We start from the raw sequence: 23,911 nt of genomic DNA on the forward strand, positions 1-23,911 counted from the left end.
ATTCCTTCCTGAAAATTACCGATTGGCAACAAAACCTGTGAGTAGGAATTACAAAATATTTGAAAAGGACTATTTTTAAGAAGATTCGGCTGAAAACGGGAAAGGCAAAATTAAGGAAGTCAGCCTCCCGGAACTGCACGATTAACGCAGCAATGAAAAGAGCTAGCTGTATTTAAAGGGAACGTTTTATTTGAACTTTGCTAAACCCCGACATTGAAAAGACCTTCTCCCCACGGAGCGGGAGTAGGGGGGAAGGAAAATTTGGCTTAATCTAACCCGCTAGAAGAAGTAAGCTTTGAAAGGGAAACTCTCCGCTGCCGATACCTTTGATCAGGCTGCCTGAGCGGTGAGCGCCTAGAAACGAACTGTCAAAAAAGAGAGGACTACGGATATAAAGTAAGACTATATTTGAAACATAGTAACGGGACTTTACTTGGCAGACCCAGATTTTCAAATGGCAACAAAGTAGGACTTTGGGTTGGATTTTATCTCCTTTGGGACATTGTATGGCTACTTGCTTCCCTGTTTCTTTGTTATTCCTGCTTGGATACAATTTCCCCCTCTAGAGGATTAAAAGAAAGACTGCAGTACTGAGGCAAGAACTGGGTTTTTCCATTTGCAATCTTCCTGTGGGAACGACCTTGAGTTATGAGCACGCCACTGGATGAAATATCAACAAGAAGCAAAACAAAGCAAGCTCAAAAGCAGGCTCAGAAAAGAAGCTCTATATCAGGAGCAGCAGCTGGACAAGAAAAAGTAACAACAGCATCAATGGATTCTATGACACAGGCACTGCTCAAAATAAATCAATCTTTAGAAGTACTCACTAAGCAATCTACAGAGAACTCTAAGAAATTGACAGAATTAACAACAAGATTGGACTTGAACACAACGACAATATCGTCTAACACAGAGTCTATAAATCGTTTAATACAAGAAAGTACGGAAACAAGGAAAATAGCCGAGACTGCTAAAATTACTGCCGAGGAAGTCAAGGGAAAATTTGTACCTATTGTAAAGAAGGTACATGAACATGATGCAACCTTAGCTCTTATGGAACTGGAGAGGAAAGGCAAGAATCTGAAATTGAGACTGGTACCAGAGGAGGAAGAGGGCAACCTTGGGGAATTTCTCACAGACAAATTTCAAGAATTTTGGACTGATGAATTAGAAGGAGAAGAAGATGAATTTGTAATAACTACAGCCTTCCGGATTGGCAGGAAGCAAGGCAAGAAACCAAGGGATTGTTTAATCACTTTAAGATCCAAGGAAGAAAGAGATAAAATATTGAACCTACATTTCCAGAAGGCACTGATTATTAAGAATTCTCAAATACAGATTTACAAAGATATTCCTAAATATTTTTTGGGAGTGAGGACTCAATTTAAAGACTTAGTGGACTTGCTGAAACAAAACAACACTCCATTCAGATGGGAGTTCCCACAAGGGTTGTCCTTTAACTTTAAAGGGAAGAAAATTAAAATAAAAACAATCCAAGATAAGGAACATTTTCTGGAGAGAAATTTTGAGGACTTTCAGAAAGGAACCGTGAGTGAGAGGGAAATACCGGATATTGCAAACTTATCATTTGGACTGACTCCAGCACCGACTGATCAGGAACAAGAACTTGGAGCGGTTGGTGGAAAAGACACCCAATAACAAATATGTCTCTGCAACTTCTGAGTTGGAACTGCAATGGTCTTAACCATCCCCGAAAAAGGACTCAAGTGTTTCATATATTAAAGAAAGAGCAATTAGACATAATATGTTTGCAAGAAACTCATATTGCCAGAATACATAGAAAACTTTTGACAAATAAAAGATTAGGACTGGAATTTATTTCCTCAGATAAGGTTAAGAAAAGAGGAGTGGTGATCTATGTTAAGGAGAAATGGGAACCAAAAATGATTTTCAAGGATGAACAAGGAAGATTTCTGGCAGTGGAAATTCAAATGCAAGGAGAAAAAATTTTGATTGTAGGTATTTATGCACCTAATGAGGGGAAGGCTGAGTTTTTCAAGAAGTTGCATGAGACATTAACCGATTTTATGGACTATAAAATTATAATGATGGGTGATATGAATGGAGTTGTCTCCACAAACATGGATAAAGCTCAAAGACAAGTAATCTCTAAGGATGGGAGACTTCCAAAGACTTTTTTTGAACTGACTGACACAATGGACTTGATTGACATTTGGAGAACAAGGAATCCTCTGGAAAGAGAGGGGACCTTCTTCTCTGAAGCAAAAATGACATGGACTAGGATTGACCAAATATGGATTTCTAGTAATCTGGCACCAAGGGTCAAAAATACAGAAATCTGCCCAAAAACTTGCTCTGATCATAACGCAGTAAAGATGGAAATGAAATTGACAACAGCTGGAACTTTTAGATGGAGGATGAATGACACCCTTTTTAGAGATGAAGCAATTGTAAAAAAGGCCCAAAAGACTCTGAAAGATTACTTTGAAATAAATCTAGGAACAGACCTGGAAAGAAGAATAATATGGGACGCAAGTAAGGCTGTCATGCGTGGTTTCCTAATTCAACAAAATTCGATAAAAAGGAAACAACAGAATGAGAAGAAAGAAAAAATTTGGAATCAGATGAAAGAAGGAGAGAAGAAACTGAGGTCAAAACCAAAATCTCAGGAGATTTTAAGAGAAATAAAATACTACCAGACCCAATACATGGAACTGATGAACCAAGAAATAGAATGGAAAATAAAACAAATGAGGCAAAAAACTTTTGAATCAGCTGACAAATGTGGGAAATTGCTGTCATGGCAATTGAAAAAGAGACAAAAGCTGAACACTGTGACGTCCCTTGAAGTAGAGGGAAAATTTATAAATAAACCAAATGAAATTAGTAATTGTTTTCAAAGTTTCTTTAAGAAATTATATGCACAAGGGCCGAAAGATGAACAAGAGATAGAAGAATTTATTAAAAAATATGGACTATCAAAGATCTCGGAAAAAAATAAGAGGAGTTTAAATGAAAAAATTACGAATCAGGAAATCGAGGGTGCCATCCAGAATATGCAACCAGGAAAATCACCAGGGCCAGATGGACTGACGGCAAGATATTATAAAGAAATGAAGGAATGGTTAATACAACCACTGAAAGAAGTGTGTAACCAAATTTTGGAGGGGAAAAAGGCTCCCGAATCGTGGAAAGAAGCATTCATCTCACTTATACCGAAGACAGAAACTGAGAAACATCAAGTTAAGAACTACCACCCTATATCACTCTTAAATGTGGATTATAAAATTTTTGCAGACATTTTAGCAAAAAGATTTAAAAAAGTGTTGTTAGAGGAGATTCATAAAGATCAAACAGGCTTTCTCCCAGGGAGACATATGTCAGATAATGTAAGGAATATTATAGATATTTTGGAACTACTGGAGACTGATATAAATAGAAAAGCAGTTTTAATTTTTGTGGATGCGGAGAAAGCCTTTGACAATATCTCTTGGAGTTTTATGAAGAGGAATCTCCATGGGATGGGGGTAGGCCAAAACTTTGAAAACGGTATAGGTGCAATATATTCAGAGCAAAAAGCTAAATTAATTGTGAATGGTGTAGTCATGGATGAAATTCCAATAGAAAAAGGGACACGACAGGGTTGCCCAATATCCCCTCTATTGTTTATATCGGTCCTGGAGGTGTTGTTGAATATGATTAGAAGGGACCAGCTGGTTGAAGGAATACACCTCGGAGCTAAACAATATAAGTTAAGAGCATTTGCAGATGATCTAGTTTTGACTTTACAACAGCCAGGAGCCAGCACAAAAAGAGTTTTAGAGTTAATTGAAATATTTGGTCAGGTGGCTGGTTTTAAATTAAACAAACAAAAGACAAAGGTACTGGAAAAAAATCTAACGATGGGGGAAAAAGATAGTTTTCAAAGAGAAACTGGCTTGGAGATAACAAAAAAGGTGAAATATCTAGGGGTGAATCTAACATCTAAAAATATGAATTTGTTTAAAGACAACTATGAGAAATGTTGGTCGGAAGTGAAGAAAGATTTTGACACATGGTCTAGATTGAGATTATCCTTGTTAGGCCGAATTGCTGTTATTAAGATGAATGTATTGCCGAGATTGTTGTTTTTGTTCCAGACACTACAAATTATAGATAAGATGGATTGTTTCAAGAAGTGGCAGAAAGATATATCAAAATTTGTCTGGCAGGGCAAAAAACCCAGAATAAAATTTAAGATTTTAACTGATGCAAAAGAAAGGGGGGGTTTTGCGCTGCCGGACTTAAGACTCTATTATGAAGCAGCAGGTTTCTGCTGGCTGAAGCAATGGCTACTTCTTGAAGACACAGATATTTTAGATTTGGAAGGGTATGATAACAATTTTGGCTGGCATGCATATTTATGGTATGACAAGGCAAAGATCTATAAAGGCTTTAAAAATCATATTGTCAGGAAAGCTTTATATAATGTTTGGAATCGATATAAGGATTTGTTGGAAAATAAAACACCCAGATGGTTGTCACCAATGGAAGCTAGAGCAGTTAAAAAACTTAATATGGATTCAAATTGGCCAAAATATAGTGAAATTATAGAGTATGATGGTGAAAAAGTCAAATTACAGAGCTTTGAGAAATTAAAATCCAAAGTTCGAGACTGGTTACATTATTATCAGATAAATGAGACTTTTAAGCAGGACAAGAAATTAGGATTTCAGAAAGAGAGGTCAAAATTGGAAACAGAACTGTTAGAGACCAATATTAAGAATCTGTCTAAAATGTATAACTTGTTGCTGAAATGGAATACACAGGATGAAACAGTTAAATCAGCTATGATTAAGTGGGCACAAGATGTTGGTCATGATATTATGTTTGCTGACTGGGAGCAGTTATGGACCACAGGCCTTAAATTTACGGCATGTAGTGCCTTGAAAGAAAACATAATGAAAATGATCTATAGGTGGTATATGACTCCAGTCAAGCTTGCAAAGATATATCATTTGCCCAATAATAAATGCTGGAAATGTAATGAATGCGAAGGAACTTTCTATCATCTTTGGTGGACCTGCCCAAAGGTTAAAGCCTACTGGGAAATGATCTATAATGAAATTAAGAAAGTCCTTAAGTGGACATTTGCAAAGAAACCGGAGGCTTTTCTCTTGGGCATGGTCGGCCAATTGGTACCAAAGAAAGATAAAACCTTCTTTATGTACGCAACCACAGCAGCAAGAATTCTCCTGGCAAAGTATTGGAAGATGCAAGAATTACCTACTCTGGAAGAATGGCAGACGAAGGTGACTGAATTTATGGGACTGGCAGAGATGACCGGCAGAATCCGTGATCAAAGGAGAGAGACGGTGGAAGAAGACTGGAAAAAATTTAAACTATATCTTAAGAACTGTTGCAAAATTTCAGACTGATAAAATGTTAAGGGTCAAGAAATAAAGAACTATAGCTGTAAATAGTTAAGTTAAGAAAATTTTGAGGGAAACGAAATATTGAAAAGGAATGAAGGATTGCTAAAAATTTCTGAAACAGGGGTGCAGTGAAGGGGAGGCGTGGGGAAGTCATGTGTTGTTTATTTGTGTGTTTTTTGGTTTTATGAAAATTAATAAAAAATATTTTAAAAAAAAACAAAACAAAACCGAGCCGCGCTTTCCCATAGAAAGGAATGCGGAATGGATTAATCTGTTCCAGACTTTTAAAAACAACCCCTAAAACAGCCATTTAACATAGGTTTTACTATCAAACGAGACCATTGATCCATAAAACGAAAGCAATAAACAATGTACTGCAGTCGCAACCATCAGTCCATCAGTAGCTGGACTGGGTTCCCACACAGTCACAAAAACAACAAAAACGAGCTGCAAAAACGCAAAATAAATAGCAAAAACAAACAGACCTCAGTGTAACACTTGAAACAGAAGTGTGGCACTCAAATTGGAAGCGTAACACTCAAAACGGAGCATGTTTGGCTTCCGAAAAAAGTTCGCAAACAGGAACACTTACTTTCGGGTTTGCAGTGTTTGGGTTTCAAGTTGTTTGAGTACCAAGGCGTTTGAGAACCAAGGTACCACTGTACTTGAAAGAATTTTTCTTCTCTTGAGAACGGAGTTTCCATTCTCCTGGCACATTCAGAAGATCGAACGTTAATGTCTAAATGATGCGCACATCAAAACATTCTATTTTGTTTTTTGAGCAGGGAAAACAACAGCCATCAAACAAACAAAGACACTTAAGAGCAACGTTAAGCATTTCCGTGTTTAATTAGAAACATATTCAAAACAGCCAGTGCTTTCCAGACATCAAATGCTTCCGTGGATAACTGTGCGATAGAATAGGCCGTATTTATTCATATATGTGCTAAGAGTTCTGCAGACATTCGCCTGGGGAGGGAATGGGCAAAACGAGTTTCTTTTTTAAATAAAAAATCCAGGCAGCAATGTGATAGATCAGAGAGAAGCAAGTGGGGCATGCCTAGAGAAGGCGGCTTTGTTTGTTTGCTTGCACTGGAAACAGAGAAGCAACTTTGAAATGCTGCCCTAGCGTCACAGCACCCCCTGGTGGCACAGGAGGGGAATTTTCAGCCACCATGACCCAAAAGCAGCAAATCCGAAGAGATAATTTTTAGATAAAACACTTCTGGCCGTGTTCTTCCAAACTCCCATTAACTGAAAGGAGCACCAATGTCAGTAGGGAGAAAAACCAGGCAGCGTCAGGCAAGCAGTTCCAGGTCATTTGCTCCCTTCTCTCTTCCCTTCCAGCGACTCCAAAAAACCCCAGAATTCGGAGAAAGGAAGACACTTTGTGGAAAAGGAGGTTAGAGAACCACACAGTTGTTCCTCAGCTGCCTCCGTTCAGGGCTGCTTGGGAAGAAGATCCCTTCACTGGATTTGAAACTGAATTGCCCTATATATATATATTAAAAGCCTGTTGTTTATTCCAAAGCCAGGCGGAGGGCAGACAGCCCCCAGAACATCTTGGCTGCCTCTCATTCCAATCGAGAATCTCCATTTTCATCTAGAAAGTGAGACCTAGCCTAGCTTCTCTCCTGCCTCCCTGCTCCCAACCCTAACCAATTTTTAATTAAACTGAGAAACCTTCCAACTCTGAGCTGATTTGCTAGAAAGCTGGGCACAAGCCTCCTTGCAGTGTACGCCATCTGGACCGATTTAAAGCATTCCACCCCACATCTGGAGTGGGAGAAGGAGACGGCTGAACTTTAAAAAGAATTTTTAAAAGTGGGAGCGACTGGTGATGGGGCAGAGCGAGTCGGGAAGGTGGCGATTCAGGTAGAATCCAGGATTTCTGACTCCACTTCAGATTTCTCGATGTCTCTCCTCTGCCAGTAGATTGCTGCTTCTGCAAAGCAAGGATTCCAGACTCAGATTTGGCTGGTGGGATGACTGGGACAGCTTCTGCACAGAGGGCCAGATTCCTAATGGAAAAGACATTTCAGTAAGGGGAGCAATGGGGATTTCTGCACTGCTCCACATATCTCTGGCTTCTTCCTTCCTCCCCCTTTTAAAATAAGATATTTTCCTTAAAGGTAAAGGGACCCCTGACCATTAGGTCCAGTCGTGGCCGACTCTGGGGTTGCGGCACTCATCTCGCTTTACTGGCCGAGGGAGCCAGCGTACAGCTTCTGGGTATGTGGCCAGCAGGACTAAGCCGATTCTGGCGAACCAGAGCAGCGCACGGAAACGCTGTTTACCTTCCCGCCGGAGCGGTACCTATTTATCTACTTGCACTTTCATGTGCTTTCGAACTGCTAGGTTGGCAGGAGCTGGGACTGAGCAATGGGAGCTCACCCCGTCATGGGGATTCGAACCGCCAACCTTCTGATCGGCAAGTCCTAGGCTCTGTGGTTTAGCCCACAGTGCCACCCGCGTCCCCTAGTACAGTCATAAGGTAAAGGTAAAGGGACCCCTGGCCATTAGGTCCAGTCGTGGCCGACTCTGGGGTTGCGGCGCTCATCTCACTGGAAGGACAGATCCTGAAGCTGAGGCTCCAGTACTTTGGCCACCTCAGGAGAAGAGAAAACTCCCTGGAAAAGACTCTGATGTTGGGAAAGATGGAGGGCACAAGGAGAAGGGGACGACAGAGGACAAGATGGTTGGACAGTGTTCTCAAAGCTACCAGCATGAGTTTGACCAAACTGCGGGAGGCTTTGGAAGACAGGAGGGCCTGGCGTGCTCTGGTCCAGGGGGTCACGAAGAGTCGGACACGACTAAACGACTAAACAACAATAAAGCCTCTTCTATATGGAGTTGCGCGACCTCGTTTAATTTTAGCGTTATTTGAAGTCATCGCTGCTCATGGCGCATTCCCCTCCATCTTGTGGCAGTCAGTTCCACAAGCCAACAATGCAACGATGCACCAAAGTCATTCCACCAGAGCAGAGGCAGGGTACTCACCCGTCACTGTTTCCACCTTACAGCCTGCCGCAGGTGGAGCTCGCTTTCGGCGGCCACGATGGGCTGTTCGTTCTGCAGGTGGTAGTTTATCAGGTGGCTGATGTTCTCGAACAAGGCGTCCTTTGTCCTCACCTGAAGCAAACAGGTGAGGAGAGCAAGAGGCTTAATCTTTGCACATGGGAGAAACAGCACAAGCACATAGATCTTGCAAGCATTGGTAGAATCAGGCCTGAGGCTCCGCCCCCTGCTCCTTTAGCCACACCCAACATCTGACACAGTCCCCTCCCACCTCTGGCCACGCCCTTCCTTAAAGGAACAGGTCACCACTTTGGTCCAGTCCCTTATGCATTCAAACGTTTCGAAAGTTTACATGAGCTTGAATCTGTTTTTAGCCTGTTGCTATTTTGACTTTTAAAATAAGTTTTAAATTCCAGTTGTTAATTTTTCTTTTTTTAAAAATAATAATAATAATATTTATTAAAGTTTCAAAAAAGTTACATGAATAAAAAAAAAGAAAAGAAAAAGAAACAAAAAATACAAAATACAAAAAAGTAAAAACAATTAAAAACAAGTCAACCTTTCCATATCTTAACTTTCAATTACTTGTTTCCCTGACCTCCTCACACCTCCCTTTTTTGTGCTCTAGTTCAATTAGTTATTTCAGAAAATCCTTTCCATTTTTGCTTTAATCTTAATAATTTATCTTAATATATTATAACTTTACATTCTCACCTGTTAATAATCCATCTTTAAATATCCAGTTGTTAATTTTTCTTACTGGTAATCTTATTGTTTTAATCCTCTCTGCCCACCCCACCCCCTTGCAGATGTTTTTAAAGTTTGAAAGGTTAATAATCCTTTTGGTAAACCAGCTTTGTGTATAGATTTTAAGAAAGAAATAAAGTAAATTATTTAATGAATAATTAAATTAATGAATCTAAGTTCGCTGTGTTCATTCGCTTCAGTGGGTCTACTCTGTGTAAGAGCAACGCTGCATGCACCCCTATATTTATAGATCGCTTCTGCCAGGCAGAAGCAGCAATTTATGACAATAAAATACAGAATGCTTAGGAAATTCAATACAGATATGAAAAACTAAAAGCCTTCATCCAAATAAAAGTTGCCTAAAAATACAGAAAATTTCTATGCAGAATGTAAGTTGTCTTTGGGGCTCCTTTTTCAGGCTATTAGGTATTTTGAATAAAATGTACTTCTTTTTCTTTAATCTGGGAGCAAAGGAAGATCTATTCTAAGCACCGAAATTTGATCACGTTACAAAATTCTGCTTTCTGGATGGGTACTGGTGTCATGGTGAATCTGAAAAACGCTTTTGGGTTGTGTATATGTTCAGTATTATCTAAACAGCATGGTTGTGTTCTTATTGTGAACTGCCCTGGCATATATATATATATGAAGGGCGGTATACAAATAACTTAAATAAAATACATTTTTTTAAAGTACCACTAGGCACATGCAAAGTGCCTTTTCCCTCCTGTCTGCAGAGCAGCAACCTACACTCAGGGGCATGTCAGACTCAGAGTAGACCCACTGAGACCAATGGGTGCCTCAGTGTCCAGCCACCCATCACCGCAAACCCAGCCTCGTTGAGGTCCAGCTGCTTACCACGCCTTCCGGGTCCACCAGCAGCAAGTGCTTGGGCTGCCCGCTTTGCATCCCAGTCAGGACGTATTGTCCCGGGTTGGTGACGCTGTCCCTGACCAGGAAATCCCCATCCACCTGCAGCAGCTTCTCCGCGTCCCTCCGGCTCAGCTTCCCGCGGTACCAGGGCTCCTGCTTCAGTTGCTCCTCCGTGGGGGCGATGGGGGCCTTCCGGGTGGGTGGGCTGGGCCACTGGTCCTCAATTGGGGGGCTGCCGCTGCCGACACCCGCGCCGCAAGCTGACATGGATTCGTGAAGCTTCAGAGCATCCTCAAACGGCCCTGGGGGAAACCAAAAGAACTCAGTCAAGGACAGGGAGTCAAGGGCCACGTTCCCTTCCAGGGGGCCACTTGTCAGCGGTGGGTGGGAGCAGAGGCGAAAGTGGATGGAGCAATGAACTAGCAGACTAGTTTCCACACCCCATCCTGGTCCTAGACTGTCCACATCTCTGCCTTAGTGCTGTCCGTGGTGCTGAAGCCACACCTGACATCTCAGACTCTTTGCTGTTGCTGTCAAATCTGGAGTGAGCTTATGGTCATTGTCTTTAGGAGCATAGAAAGTCACCTAACACTGAGTCAGACCATTGGCACATTGAGCTGGTTACTGCTTGAGTACTGATTCCATCAATGGTGTCGCTGAAGTATTTGACACATCACTTGGGAAGACAGGTGAACTGATGCCAGTGTACTGGGAGAAGCAAAGATCCCAAGTGTTGAAGCGATGATTCTTCAACATCATCTTCGTTGGACTGGCCATGTTGTGTGGATGCCTGATGATTGTCTTCCAAAGCGACTCCTCTATTCCGAACTTAAAAATGGAAAGCGTAATGCTGGTGGTCAACAAAAGAGGCTTAAAGACTTTCTCAAGGCAAATCTTTAAAAATGTAGTATAAACACCGACAACTGGGAAACGCTGGCCTGCGAGCGCTCCAGTTGGAGAACAGCCTTTCCCAAAGGTGTCGTGGGCTTTGAAGACACTCGAACTCAGGATGAAAGGGAGAAACGTGCTAAGAGGAAGGCACGCTTGGCAAATCGACACCGGGATCAACTCCTGCCTGGAAACCTATGTCCCCACTGTGGAAGGACGTGTGGATCCAGAATTGGCCTTCACAGTCACTTACGGACTCACTGTTAAAACCGTGTTTGTGGAAGACAATCTTACTCGGCTACGATAGATCGCCAAAGAAGAAGATCCCGTTCATGTTTGAGTCTGGGGCTTTCTGCATGAAACGCAGATGTTTTAGCACTGAGTCATGGTCTATTTTCCAAAATGGCTAATGGATGGTGTGCAAGGGGTGGTCAACATGCCTGACCCACTCCTAACCCACTACATTATTATTTGCTTAGATCAGCAGTTCTGGAGCTGTGGGTCCCCAGATGTTGTTGGACTACAACTTCCATCACTCCTAGCTAGCAAGGCCAGAGCTCAGGGATGATGGGAGTTGCAGTCCAACAACATCTGGGGACCCACAGGTTGAGAACCACTGGCTTAGATGAAGCTTTTCTCTGTGCAGAATTCAGGCGCTTGGCCTAAATGCGACAACTGCCCTGTCCATGTTGAGCGCAGAAAGTCGGGGAGGGAATGGTGCCAGGAGCCCTTCAAATTTTTCACAATACAGTCGTACCTCAGAAGTCGAACGGAGTCTGTTCCGGAAGTCCGTTCGACTTCCAAAATGTTCGGAAACCAAGGTGTGGCTTCCAATTGGCTGCAGGAAGCTCCTGCAAGCCAATCGGAAGCTGTGGAAGACGTTCGGCTTCCAAAGAACGTTCGCAAACCGGAACATTCACTTCCAGGAGGCTTGCGGCATTCAGGAGCCAAAACGTTTGACTCGCAAGGCGTTTGGGATCTAAGGTACGATTGTACAATAGAATAATATTTAGAACAAATAGAATCGAAAAGACAAGAAAGATAGGAGAAAGAGGAGGAGAACAAGAAAATGAAGGGGGAGGGAGGAGGAGGAGGAGGGGGGGAGTTTGGATTTGATATCACTACCCAAAGGAGTCTCAAAGCGGCTCACATTCTCCTTTCCCTTCCTCCCCCACAACAAACACTCTGTGAGGTGAGTGGGGCTGAGAGACTTCAGAGAAGTGTGACTAGCCCTTCGTCACCCAGCAGCTGCATGTGGAGGAGCGAGGAATCGAACCCGGTTCACCAGATTACGAGACTACTGCTCTTAACCACTACACCACACTGGCCAGAACCTTTCCTTGCCACAAACTAAACTCCTTCCCCCATCTCACGACTCACTTTCTGTTCTGTTTATTTTCTCTCGCCCTCCTTAAGCAACTCACCCCGAGCACCATTCAGTGTGGGAAGGAGATATTAATAAAAATTATCGTTCGGTTCTGCCAGGTGGGAGTAGCGCAGTTCTGTCAGGTTCAGTCCTGCCGAGGAAACTTTTCTTACTCATATCACTTTCTTACTCATATCAAAGAGGTCCTTTGTGGGGCTTTCGTCAGCCGCTCGGTGCAGGCCAGCATCCGCCTCCCAGTTGTCCAGGCTCTGGGTGTTCACATACATGTGCTCTTCATAGTCTTGGGAGCCCAAGGGTTTCCCATCTGCCTGGACGTACCCATCACAGCTCTGGCCTGGAAGACACAACCACACCGTGTTGTCTAGCTTTCACAGCTCACCATAAAGACCCCCTGGTCCTGAATGGGGTCACTGTGCCCCTGAAGGACCAGGTGCGCAGCCTGGGAGTCATTCTGGACTCACAGCTGTCCATGGAGGCGCAGGTCAATTCTGTGTCCAGGGCGGCTGTCTACCAGCTCCATCTGGTATGGAGGATGAGACCCTCCCTGCCCACAGACTGTCTGGCCAGAGTGGTGCATGCTCTGGTTATCTCCCGCTTGGACTACAGTGGTGCCTCTGGTTAAGTACTTAATTTGTTCCGGAGGTCTGTTTTTAACCTGAAACTGTTCTTAACCTGAAGCACCACTTTAGCTAATGGGCCTCCCACTGCCGTGTCGCCTCCGCCACACAATTTCTGTTGTCATCCTGAAGCAAAGTTCTTAACCCAAGGTACTGGGTTGGCGGAGTCTGTAACCTGGAGCATCTGTAACCTGAAGCGTATGTAACCCAAGGTACCACTGTACTGCCATGCGCGCTACGTGGGGCTACTTTTGAAGGTGACCTGGAAGCTACAACTAATCCAGAATGCGGCAGCTAGACTGGGGACTGGGAGCGGCTGCCAGGACCACATAACACTGGTCCTGAAAGACCTACATTAGCTCCCAGGACATTTCCGAGCACAATTCAAAGTGTTGGTGCTGACCTTGAAAGCCCTAAATGGCTTCAGCCCTTTATACCTGAAGGAGCGTCTCCACCCCCATCATTCGGCCTGGACATTGAGGTCCAGCTTTGAGCAGCACTTGGAGATCTGAATCAGAAAGAAGAATAAGTGGTGATGAGTTACCATGAGCATCGGAGTCCCAGTTCAAGTTGGAGTGAGTGCTGTGGTCTCTCCTAGCCGGAGACGCAACCTACAGAGCAGAAGATTGGGGAGACGACAAATGTCACTCTTGGCTGGGAGGCCAAAAAGCTGGGTTCCTTAGGCAATCGGTCCAGTATATCTGAAGGAGCGTCTCCACACCCATCGTTCTGCCCGGGCACTGAGGTCCAGCACCAAAGGCCTTCTGGTGGTTCCCTCACTGCGAGAAGCTAAGTTACAGGGAACCAGGCAGAGGGCCTTCTCGGTGGTGGCGCCCGCCCTGTGGAATGCCCTCCCACCAGATGTCAAAGCGATAAACAACTACCAGACTTTGAGAAAACATCTGAAGGCAGCCCTGTTTAGGGAAGCTTTTAATGTTTGATGTATTACAGTATTTTAATATCTTTCTGGAAGCCGCCCAGAGTGGGCGGGGTATAAATAATAAATTATTATTATTATTATTATTATTATTATTATTATTATTATTATTAAGATTACAAAGCTCCTCATCTCGTGGGGCCATTGCTCAAAGGTGGCAATAGCACACCTGTCCCCAGAAATGAGGAAGTCCTGTTTCGGAAGGAGGCGATTGCATTTTTACGAATAATACTTGTGAAGGGCAAGCTGGGTGCTCTTGGTGAATCACGTCATGAATTTTGAGGGACTTTAGCCTGTTCAATAATCCATTCCTGGTCCTCCCTTCTTATAGGCATGTCCATCTTGCAGCGTCACAAAGCCATGCCCTTAGCATTTGCTTCCACAGCCTTTCATTTCATGATTTTAAAAATCTGCAATAGTGTCCTTTTAATCGGTATATAATAACATTCACTCTTGCCCTTGCCGTTTCTACATTTATGGGACCGCCTCTCCTGGTCTGCCCCGCAGAGGACCTCAAGGTCCATGAATAACCATAGTTTAAAGGTCCCGGGCCCTAAGGAAGTCAGACTATCCTCCACCAGGGCCTTTTCAGTGGTGGCTCCAACCTGGTGGAATGCTCTGTCCCACGAGACCAGGGCCCTGCAGGACTTGATCTCCTTCCGCAGGTTCTGTAAGACAGAACTATTCCACCTGGCCTTCAGTTTGAATTAGCCCGATCCTCTGTTCCCTTTTCCCTTTCCTCTTCTATGAAGATTACCCTTTCTGGTACTCCACATTTAAATTCTTATTCACACACCTCCTTGCTGGCCCTAGTAGGACCAACGTGGCCAGTTAGCCCTGGTGTCTACTGACTGGGGTTTCCCCCCCCCAAAAAAAGTGACCCCTGAATTTTGAATTTTGAATTTTATTGATATTGATGCTGCATTTTATGTTGTATATTGTTTTTAAGTCGCATTTTAATCAATGTTTTATACAGTGGTGCCCCGCAAGACGAACGCCTCGCAAGACGGAAAACCCGCTAGACGAAAGGGTTTTCCGTTTTGGAGGCGCTTCGCAAAACGAATTTCCCTATGGGCTTGCTTCGCAAGACGAAAATGTCTTGCGAGTTCCTGCGGGTTTTTCCCCCTCCCCCCCCCTTTTCCTAAGCCACTAAGCTGCTTATCAGCTGATCCGCTGATAAGACGCTTAACAGCTGATCCGCTAAAAGCCGCTAAACCGCTAATAGCGCTAATCCGCTAAGCTGTCAATGGGCTTGCTTCGCAAGACGAAAAACCGCTATACGAAGAGCCTCATGGAACGGATTAATTTCGTCTTGCGAGGCACCACTGTATTTGCTGCTAGCCGCCCTGAGCCCGGTTTTTAAACCAGGAAGGGCAGGGTATAAAGAAAATATGTATTAAATGTATGTATTTGTGGTCACCTGGCTGAAAGGACCGGTGCAGGAGAGCTGGGAATGGGCGTGGCTGAGGGAGGGGCCACGTTGAAGGCGGGAGTCCACCAACCCACCAATGGGAGGCTCCTTTCCTGGAATGCTGTTGTAATAGTTGTGCTCCGAGGTTTCTTCATCCTCTCCCCATGCAGAGTCTTCCGTTCCCATTGCCCTGGCAGGGAAGATAAATTGGGAGGGGAGGGGAGGTCATGTGACACAGCAAGCGACCAATGGGATTCCACCTGAACTGCAAAGCTGAGTACCGTTTATTTATCTCATTCCAGCAACGGTGGAACTGCCCTCAAAGTACAGATGGGTGAACCTGCCCATTTTAGTTTAAGTCAGCAATGTCTAGGCAACACGATGACCATAAGGGTAAGGGGACCCCTGACCATTAGGTCCAGTCGTGGTCGACTCTGGGGTTGCGGCGCTCATCTCGCTTTATTGGCCGAGGGAGCCGGTGTACAGCTTCTGGCTCATGTGGCCAGCAGGACTAAGCCGCTTCTGGCGAATCAGAGCAGCGCACGGAAACGCCGTTTACAGTGGCGTAGTGTGGGGGTGCAGGGGGGGCCGTCCGCACCGGGCGCAACATCTGGGGGGGCGCGCTCGCCGCCTCCGGAGTCGCCGAAGAGCCTCGGGTGCAGGCTGTAGCAGAGCCCCATGTCTCGCTGAACCGACGAGCTGTGCGCGCGTCCGGGCTGAAGGCGTCCGGCAGGCAGCGGCTCTCAGTGCTCGCCGCGGTCCCCGCGCGCCAGGCAGCCCCTCCTCACAGCCCTGCCGCCGCCGCCACTGCTGCTGCAGCGGCTGGGCCATGTTGCATTTTCCTCGCCTCTCTGCCCTCCTCCTCCTCCGGGCAAGCGGCGTCATTTGGGCGGCAGCGCCAGCAGCAACTTGCCTCAAATCACCTGACACGGACCTGCCGCCGCCGCCGTGGCTACCTTACCGTAAATACCCCAGCCCAGGCAGCAGCAAGAAGAAGCTGGCAGCGGCGGCAGGTTAGGGGTTAGGGGTGCAAATTAGTTGCCTTGCCCAGGGTTAGGGGGCGCAAATTACTTGCCTTGCCCCGGGTGCTGACAACCCATGCTACGCCGCTGGCCGTTTACCTTCCCGCCGGAGCGGTACCTATTTATCTACTTGCACTTCGACGTGCTTTCGAACTGCTAGGTTGGCAGGAGCAGGGACCGAGCAACGGGAGCTCACCCCGTCGCGGGGATTCGAACCGCCGACCTTCTGATCGGCAAATCCTAGGCTCTGTGGTTTAACCCACAGCACCACCCACATCCCCCCGCCCCCTTCATGCTATTTTAATTCATATATTCCTTTTCATGTGCAGCTGGTGTCAATATGTGCTTTTTTATCGTTGCTGGAGAATTGCCCCAGAGAGGTTCAGGTTCTGAAATACATACCTATCCTGCAGCCCCATAGCCTTGGGGGGGCTGTGGAGATATTGCTTAAACCGGAGCTCAAAAGCTTGCCCCAGGGTATTGATGACACTCTGCGCCAGCCCGTCACAACACTCCAAGATGTGGCAGGCTGCCAATCAGAGAGAGAGAGAGAGAGAAGGAGTTACTCAACACTCACTCAGCTTGATGACAAGCTCAACATGAGACAGTAGAATGACACAGCTGCTCAAAGGTTGAATGCAAAACTCATGCTCCGAGGGCCTTCTGGCGGTTCCCTCACTGCGAGAGGCCAAGTTGCAGGGAACCAGGCAGAGGGCCTTCTCGGTGGTGGCGCCCGCCCTGTGGAATGCCCTCCCATCGGATGTCAAGGCGATGGACAACTACCTGACATTCAGAAGACATCTGAAGGCAGCCCTGTTCAGGGAAGTTTTTAATATGTGACATTTTAGTGTATTTTTTATCTCTGTTGGAAGCCGCCCAGAGTGGCTGGGGAAACCCAGCCAGATGGGCGGGGTACAAATAATAAATTATTATTATTATTATTATTAGAAGCAGAAGGTTCCAATATACCGTATTTTTCGCTCTATAAGACGCACCAGACCACAAGACGCACCTAGTTTTTGGAGGAGGAAAACAAGAAAAAAAATATTCTGAATCTCAGAAGCCAGAACAGCAAGAGGGATCGCTGCGCAGTGAAAGCAGCAATCCCTCTTGCTGTTCTGGCTTCTGGGATAGCTGCGCAGCCTGCATTCGCTCCATAAGACGCACACACATTTCCCCTTACTTTTTAGGAGGGGAAAAGTGAGTCTTATAGAGCAAAAAATATGGTAACCACTCTGGCCAGGGCTATCCCAACCCTGAACTGCTTTTTTGTTAATATAAATATTAAATTTTATTTAACATAATTATTACAAAATGCAAGCAAAATACATACGAATACATACCTACATGTTTTTTTCAGATAAGCACAGACATATAAAAAAAGAACAAAAAAGAGAAAAGGAAGAAAAGAAAAAAGAAGAAGAAAAATTGCAAAAATAAGAAAAATTTGAAGAATTTCCTCCAAATTCACTCCACAAATATCTCAACAATAAAACTTCATTGTTTGACTTCCACCCCTTACACTGCACTTCCTATATGCAGTTTAAGCAAATTTGTATCTGTTATTCCGTATTTTCCCCATACAATCTCATACGAATATTCTAATCAATAAGTTTTCTAAATCTTTCATAAATCTGTTCTAAACACACAACCGATACCTTACACTTAATCCTTGTCTATGTAAATAATCATTTAAACAGTTCCATTGTTTCTGGATTATATAAATTATGTATATATAGATATCTAGATAGATGATAGAGATAGATAGATAGATAGATAGATAGATAGATAGATAGATAGATAGATAGATAGATAGATAGATGATAGAGATAGATAGATAGATAGATAGATAGATAGATAGATAGATAGATAGATAGATAGATAGATAGATGATAGATAGATAGATAGATGATAGATAGATAGATAGATAGATGATAGATAGATAGATAGATAGATAGATAGATAGATAGATAGATAGATAGATAGATAGATAGATGATAGATAGATAGATAGAGATAGATGATAGATAGATAGATAGATAGATAGATAGATAGATAGATAGATGATAGATAGATGATGGATAGATAGATAGATAGATAGATAGATAGATAGATAGATAGAGAGATGATAGATAGATAGATAGATAGATAGATAGATAGATAGATAGATAGATAGATAGATAGATATAGATGATAGATAGATAGATAGATAGATAGATAGATAGATAGATAGATAGATAGATAGATGATAGATAGATAGATAGATAGATAGATAGATAGATAGATGATAGATGATAGAGAGATAGAGATAGAGATAGAGATAGAGATAGAGATAGAGATAGAGATAGAGATATATAGATATAGATATTCCAACCCTGAACCTCTTGAGACCTCAGAGGAAGAGAAGGATTTGAACTCTGGCCCTGGTGCCGAGTTTTTCTGGGCAGTCATCAGATACCCACTCCTTTGGGGAGAGCCATCAACACCAGATTCTGCACCGATCTCCCCTAGCAGTTCTGAGGAACGGGCTACTGATTCTTCCAAGGAATCAGAGGGTCCACAGCCCCACCACCTGGAAAGAAGCAGCCCTAGCTCCAACGAACAGCAGCCCTTAAAGTAGCTGGCTTCAGCAGCCATGAGGCAGGGCCTCCATCTGGGTCCTCCACACCCAAACTATAAAGCTCTGGCAATTGCAGCAAGCTGGTGCTGAAGCAACATTTCCCCTTTCTCAAATAGCTGCGGGGTTGCTGTCCATGGTCCTGACGCAATTGCTCTTAAACCCTGGCCCATCACCCCGAGTTCTGTCCAGGGTCCTGACCTCACGCAAGCACAAAGCTGGCTTGAGCAGCTTTGAGTCTGCTTCCACCATCTCATTTGGGCTGCCATCCCCTTGTGGCGACAGAGACAGCTCTGGAACCAAACAATTAGATATACAGTCATATCTTAGGTTACAGACGCTTCATTCTCCTGGTATGCCCCACAGAGGACCTTAAGGTCCATATATAGCAACACCCTAGAGGTCCCGGGCTCTAAGGAAGTTAGATTAGCCTCAACCAGAGCCAGGGCCTTCTCAGTGATGGCTCCAGCCTGGTGGAACGCTCTGTCTCATGAGACCAGGGCCCTGTGGGATCTGATTTCTTTCCACAGGGCCTGTAAGACAGAGTTGTTCGGCCTGGCCTTTGGCTTAGAATCAGTTTGTTTCCCTCCCCCTCTTTCTTTTTCCTTTCTCCTCCTATGAAGAGACTGCATCCTAATGTTTTAATGTTGTATCTTAATCTTTTAAATTGTATTTTAATCAGCTTGTTTTTATTATTGGTTGTTAGCCGCCCTGAGCCCAGTCTTGGCTGGGGAGGGCAGGGTATAAATAAAAATTTATTATTATTATTGTGTTTTTTGGGGTTGCGGGCCGCCAAAACCTGGAAGTACCGGAACTGGTTACTTCTGGGTTTCGGCAGTCACGCATGCGCAGAAGCACTAAATGGCGCTTTGCGCTTGCACAGACACACCGCTGTGAGTTGCGGACGCTGTGGGTTGTGGACGTGCATCCCCCACACGGATCACATTCGCAACCCGAGCGTCCACTGTAACTGCTAAATAGCAAAGCCTACTTTCTCTTCTCACTTAGACACCAGTGTAGGTGGATCCTCTTTGATAGCAAAGAGGCTTTTGAGAAGATTCTTCGGGATTTTTGGAAAGGTATCCTTGCTTGTGTCGGGGGACTGAAGGAGATACGAGACAGGTTGACCACACAGGGTACAAATTTTGATCCTTGCAAATTGCTGTAAGTAACACTTAGCGTTCGTATTGCACGATCAAGTTTTCACAGCAACCTGGGGGGGGGCTGTCAGTCCTTTCCTTAAGCCCCTCGTTGCGGGGTTTCTCTCACCTCGTTGATTGATGGGGTCCTTTGCAACGTAAGCCACGTAGTCAGTTGTGTCCTGTCCAAAAGCCCAATGAAGAAAAGAGAGTTAAGGGGTGAAAGTTAGAGTGGAATAGGAGAGCTGGGAAGGAAATCACATCTGGCAGCCATTGTCTCCCTTTGGTTTCAGATAGTACATGGGTAGAAGCCCAGGACACCAATTTTCATCTACAGGAAGTTAACTCTGGAATTTATACTCAATTCTGACCAAAATAACCCTCCTAGAGAGCAAGATGCATATCCCGGGTTTTTGAGACTCATCTACTATCTGAACGACAAAGGTCCGTATAGTTAAAGCTATTGTTTTCCCAGTAGTGATGTATGGAAGTGAGAGCTGGACCATAAAGAAGGCTGATCACCAAAGAATGGATGCATTTGAATTCTGGTGCTGGAGGAGACTCTTGAGAGTCCCATGGACTGCAAGAAGATCAATCCTCTCCATTCGGAAGGAAATCAGCCCTGAGTGCTCACTGGAAGGACAGATCCTGAAGCTGAGGCTCCAAGACTTTGGCCATGATAAGAGAAGACTCCCTGGAAAAGACCCTGATGCTGGGAAAGATGGAGGGCACAAGGAGAAGGGGACGACAGAGGATGAGATGGTGGGACAGTGTTCTCGAAGCTACCAGCATGAGTCTGACCAAACTGCAGGAGGCAGTGGAAGACAGGAGTGCCTGGCGTGCTCTGGTCCAGGGTGTCACCAAGAGGCGGACACGACTAAACAACAACAAAAACTATCTGAAACCAAAGGGATACGTTGGTTGCCAGATGTGAAATATATTTGTGTTATTTCCAGCTCTTCTACCCTGCTGATTCTCATTAGCAGAAACAACAGCTGAAGAGGGAGAAAGGCGGAGGAAGAAACAAATTTTTGAATTCATGTAGGATTTCTGTTTTAAATCTGAGCACAACATGCGCCAGCCCAAGTGCTAAGGTCCTCGGGTGAGCACCTCCTCTCGGTCTCATCAACATCAGAGGCACGGTTGGTGGTGGCACGAGAGACAGGGCCTTTTCTGTGGCAGCCCCCTATTGCGGAATCCCTCTCCCAAGAGGCCAGATTGGTTCCCTCCTTGTTATACTTTCACTGGTAAGCAAAGACATCCTTATTCAGACAGGCCTTTGGAAACTAAGGTGATGCTGCTTTTAATTTTCATTCCCGGTTTTAAATGTGTCCTGCTGTATCCAAATTACTTCCAACTAGTTTGTTTTCATTATTCTGTGTGTTTGTAAACGCTGGGAGCTGCCTTGAATCCCAGTTTGGAAAAAAGGCAGGATATAAATACATTCAAACAACAACTCTTTGTTTGGCGCGGTTACAATGATTATAGAGCGCAAGTTCCCGGGGGATGAAAAGCACACGCAATCCTGTAGACTTTGGCCACAAGATTGAAGCAGCAATGGATGATGGGTAAGGTAAAGGTAAAGGGACCCCTGACCATTAGGTCCAGTCGTGGCCGACTCTGGGGTTGCGGCGCTCATCTCGCTTTACTGGCCGAGGGAGCTGGCGTACACTTCCGGGTCATGTGGCCAGCAGGACTAAGCCACTTCTGGAGAACCAGAGCAGCACACGGAAACGACATTTACCTTCCCGCTGGAGCGGTACCTATTTATCTACTTGCGCTTTGAGGTGCTTTCGAACTGCTAGGTTGACAGGAGCAGGGACCGAGCAACAGGAGCTCACCCGTCATTGCAGGGATTCAAACCGCCGACCTTCTGATCAGCAAGCCCAAGGGGCTCAGTGGTTTAGACCACAGCGCCACTCATGTCCCTCACACTAGTTCCATGAGACACATAATAAAGAAGCCTAAGTGGGTTTTGTTTGGAGATACATCACTTCTCTTGCCAGAATCCTTTCTTTTACATAAATAATATGCTGAAGGAGTTGGCAGGTGCAACAGAATACCTCAGCCCTTTAACGATCCAGCAGGTTGCACTCAGACAGATGGGGCACCCTATCTGTGACTATATCGCCCTGCTATAAAGAAGTCTCAGCTGCTCAAGGGCCTTGCTGAGGCAACCTGGACTCAGCCGCTGGAGTGCTGTCCGTGGTGCTGAACTCCCACCTTGACCTCCCTCCAAGGTTTTCTTCTTGCCTTAGAGGTAAAGGGACCAGTTGTGACCGACTCTGGGGCTGGCCGAGGGAGCCGGCGTACAGCTTCCGGGTCATGTGGCCAGCAGGACTAAGCCGCTTCTGGTAAACCAGACCAGCGCACAGAAATGCCATTTACCCTCGGGTCCCTTCCAGCTCTAAAGATTCTGTGATTTTACCAAAGTCTCTGCCCACAGAAACAGGAACGGGGGGTTTCATAAAATCATATAATTGTAGAATTGGCAGAGACCCCAAGGATCATCTTGTCTGTCTCGCGAAATAATGCACGTCCAAAAAGTGTGTCGCCAACATGGAAAGTTTGAGTAGGTAAAGGTAAAGGGACCCCTGACCGTTAGGTCCAGTCGCGGATGACTCTGGGGTTGTGGCACTCATCTCGCTTTATTGGCCGAGGGAGCCGGCATACAGCTTCTGGGTCATGTGGCCAGCAGGACTAAGCCACTTCTGGAGAACCAGAGCAGCGCACGGAAACACCGTTTTCCTTCCCGCTGCAGCGGTACCTATTTATCTACTTGCACTTTGACGTGCTTTCGAACGGCTAGGTTGGCAGGAGCAGGGACTGAGCAACGGGAGCTCACCCTGTCGTGGGGATTTGAACCGCCGACCTTCCGATCGGCAAGCCCTGGGCTCTGTGGTTTAACCCACAGCGCCACCTGCGTCCCCTTGCCTGAGCCCTGCTCAAAGCAGCCTTACCACTGCTCCCCTTGTTTGTGCCACCGACCATCCCCAATGGTGTCCCCCTATGGATCATGGCCACAAATAAGGGTGCAGCTGTAGGGCTGGAGTGCTTTTTCACCCTTTCAAGGGAGGCGTCCAGGGTACAAGGGGGTTGGTTTGGGGGTCCAGGGGCTCTGAGACTTCCTGCAAACCCACCTCCCACTGGCTTCTAGCCCTTCCACCTTCAGAGCCGATGGCAGAGCAAAAGTTGTGGCAACCTTCCACCACCTCAACAGACGGCACCCTCCCAGGAAGAATTGACTTGCTTCCAAAGTTACCCATCAAATCTTAATAAAAATAATAATAATAATTTTTATTTATACCCCGCCCTCCCCAGCCAAGGCCGGCCTCAGGGCGGCTAACAAGCAATATTAAAAAAACAAGTTGAATGAATACAACTTAAAAACAAGATTAAAATACATCATTAAAATATTGAAACGTTAAAATATTAAAATGCAGCCTCATCGCAGGAGGAGAAAGGAAAAAGAAAGAGGGGGAGGGAATCAAATTGGCTCCAAGCCAAAGACCAGGCGGAACAACTCTGTCTTTCAGGCCCTGCAGAAAGAAATCAGATCCCGCAGGGCCCTGGTCTCATGAGACAGAGCGTTCCACTGGCTGGGGCCAGTGTTGAAAAAGCCCTGGTTCTGGTTGAGGCTAATCTGACTTCCTTAGGACCCGGGACCACTAGGGTGTTGCTATTTATGGCCCTTGAGGCTTTCTGTGGGGCCTACCAGGAGAGGCGGTCCCTTAGGTATGAGGGATTTTGCATTTTGCACTAGCATTGCATGGGGTAGACCATAACAGTGGTGGTAGCAGCATGGCCTTATCAGCCCTCTGAAGAATCTGAACAATTCCCTTCCAATAACTTTGGGCTTT

General features: G+C 45.2%; 1 protein-coding gene across 2 annotated transcripts in view; it reads right to left on the bottom strand.

The window, feature by feature from the left end:
• Window positions 1-7,088: 7,088 nt before the first annotated feature.
• SHC2 (SHC adaptor protein 2) overlaps window positions 7,089-23,911 on the bottom strand; it is a 42,759-nt gene continuing 25,936 nt past the window's right edge. Inside the window, exons 6-13 of one of the 2 annotated variants that reach the window (XM_081846178.1) lie at window positions 20,182-20,233; window positions 16,699-16,825; window positions 15,284-15,464; window positions 13,471-13,537; window positions 12,479-12,643; window positions 10,020-10,336; window positions 8,418-8,528; window positions 7,089-7,417 (exon numbers count right to left, since the gene is read on the bottom strand). In XM_081846178.1, the coding sequence (XP_081702304.1) occupies window positions 7,364-7,417; window positions 8,418-8,528; window positions 10,020-10,336; window positions 12,479-12,643; window positions 13,471-13,537; window positions 15,284-15,464; window positions 16,699-16,825; window positions 20,182-20,233 (1,074 nt within the window). In that variant the 3' untranslated portion in view covers window positions 7,089-7,363. Of the gene's footprint in view, window positions 7,418-8,396; window positions 8,529-10,019; window positions 10,337-12,478; window positions 12,644-13,470; window positions 13,538-15,283; window positions 15,465-16,698; window positions 16,826-20,181; window positions 20,234-23,911 lie in introns of both variants that reach the window. The other variant, XM_081846179.1, reaches the window with a different exon arrangement.

The sequence above is a fragment of the Podarcis erhardii genome (assembly GCF_964252035.2).
Source record: "Podarcis erhardii genome assembly, chromosome: 18".
Classification (NCBI taxonomy): domain Eukaryota; kingdom Metazoa; phylum Chordata; class Lepidosauria; order Squamata; family Lacertidae; genus Podarcis; species Podarcis erhardii.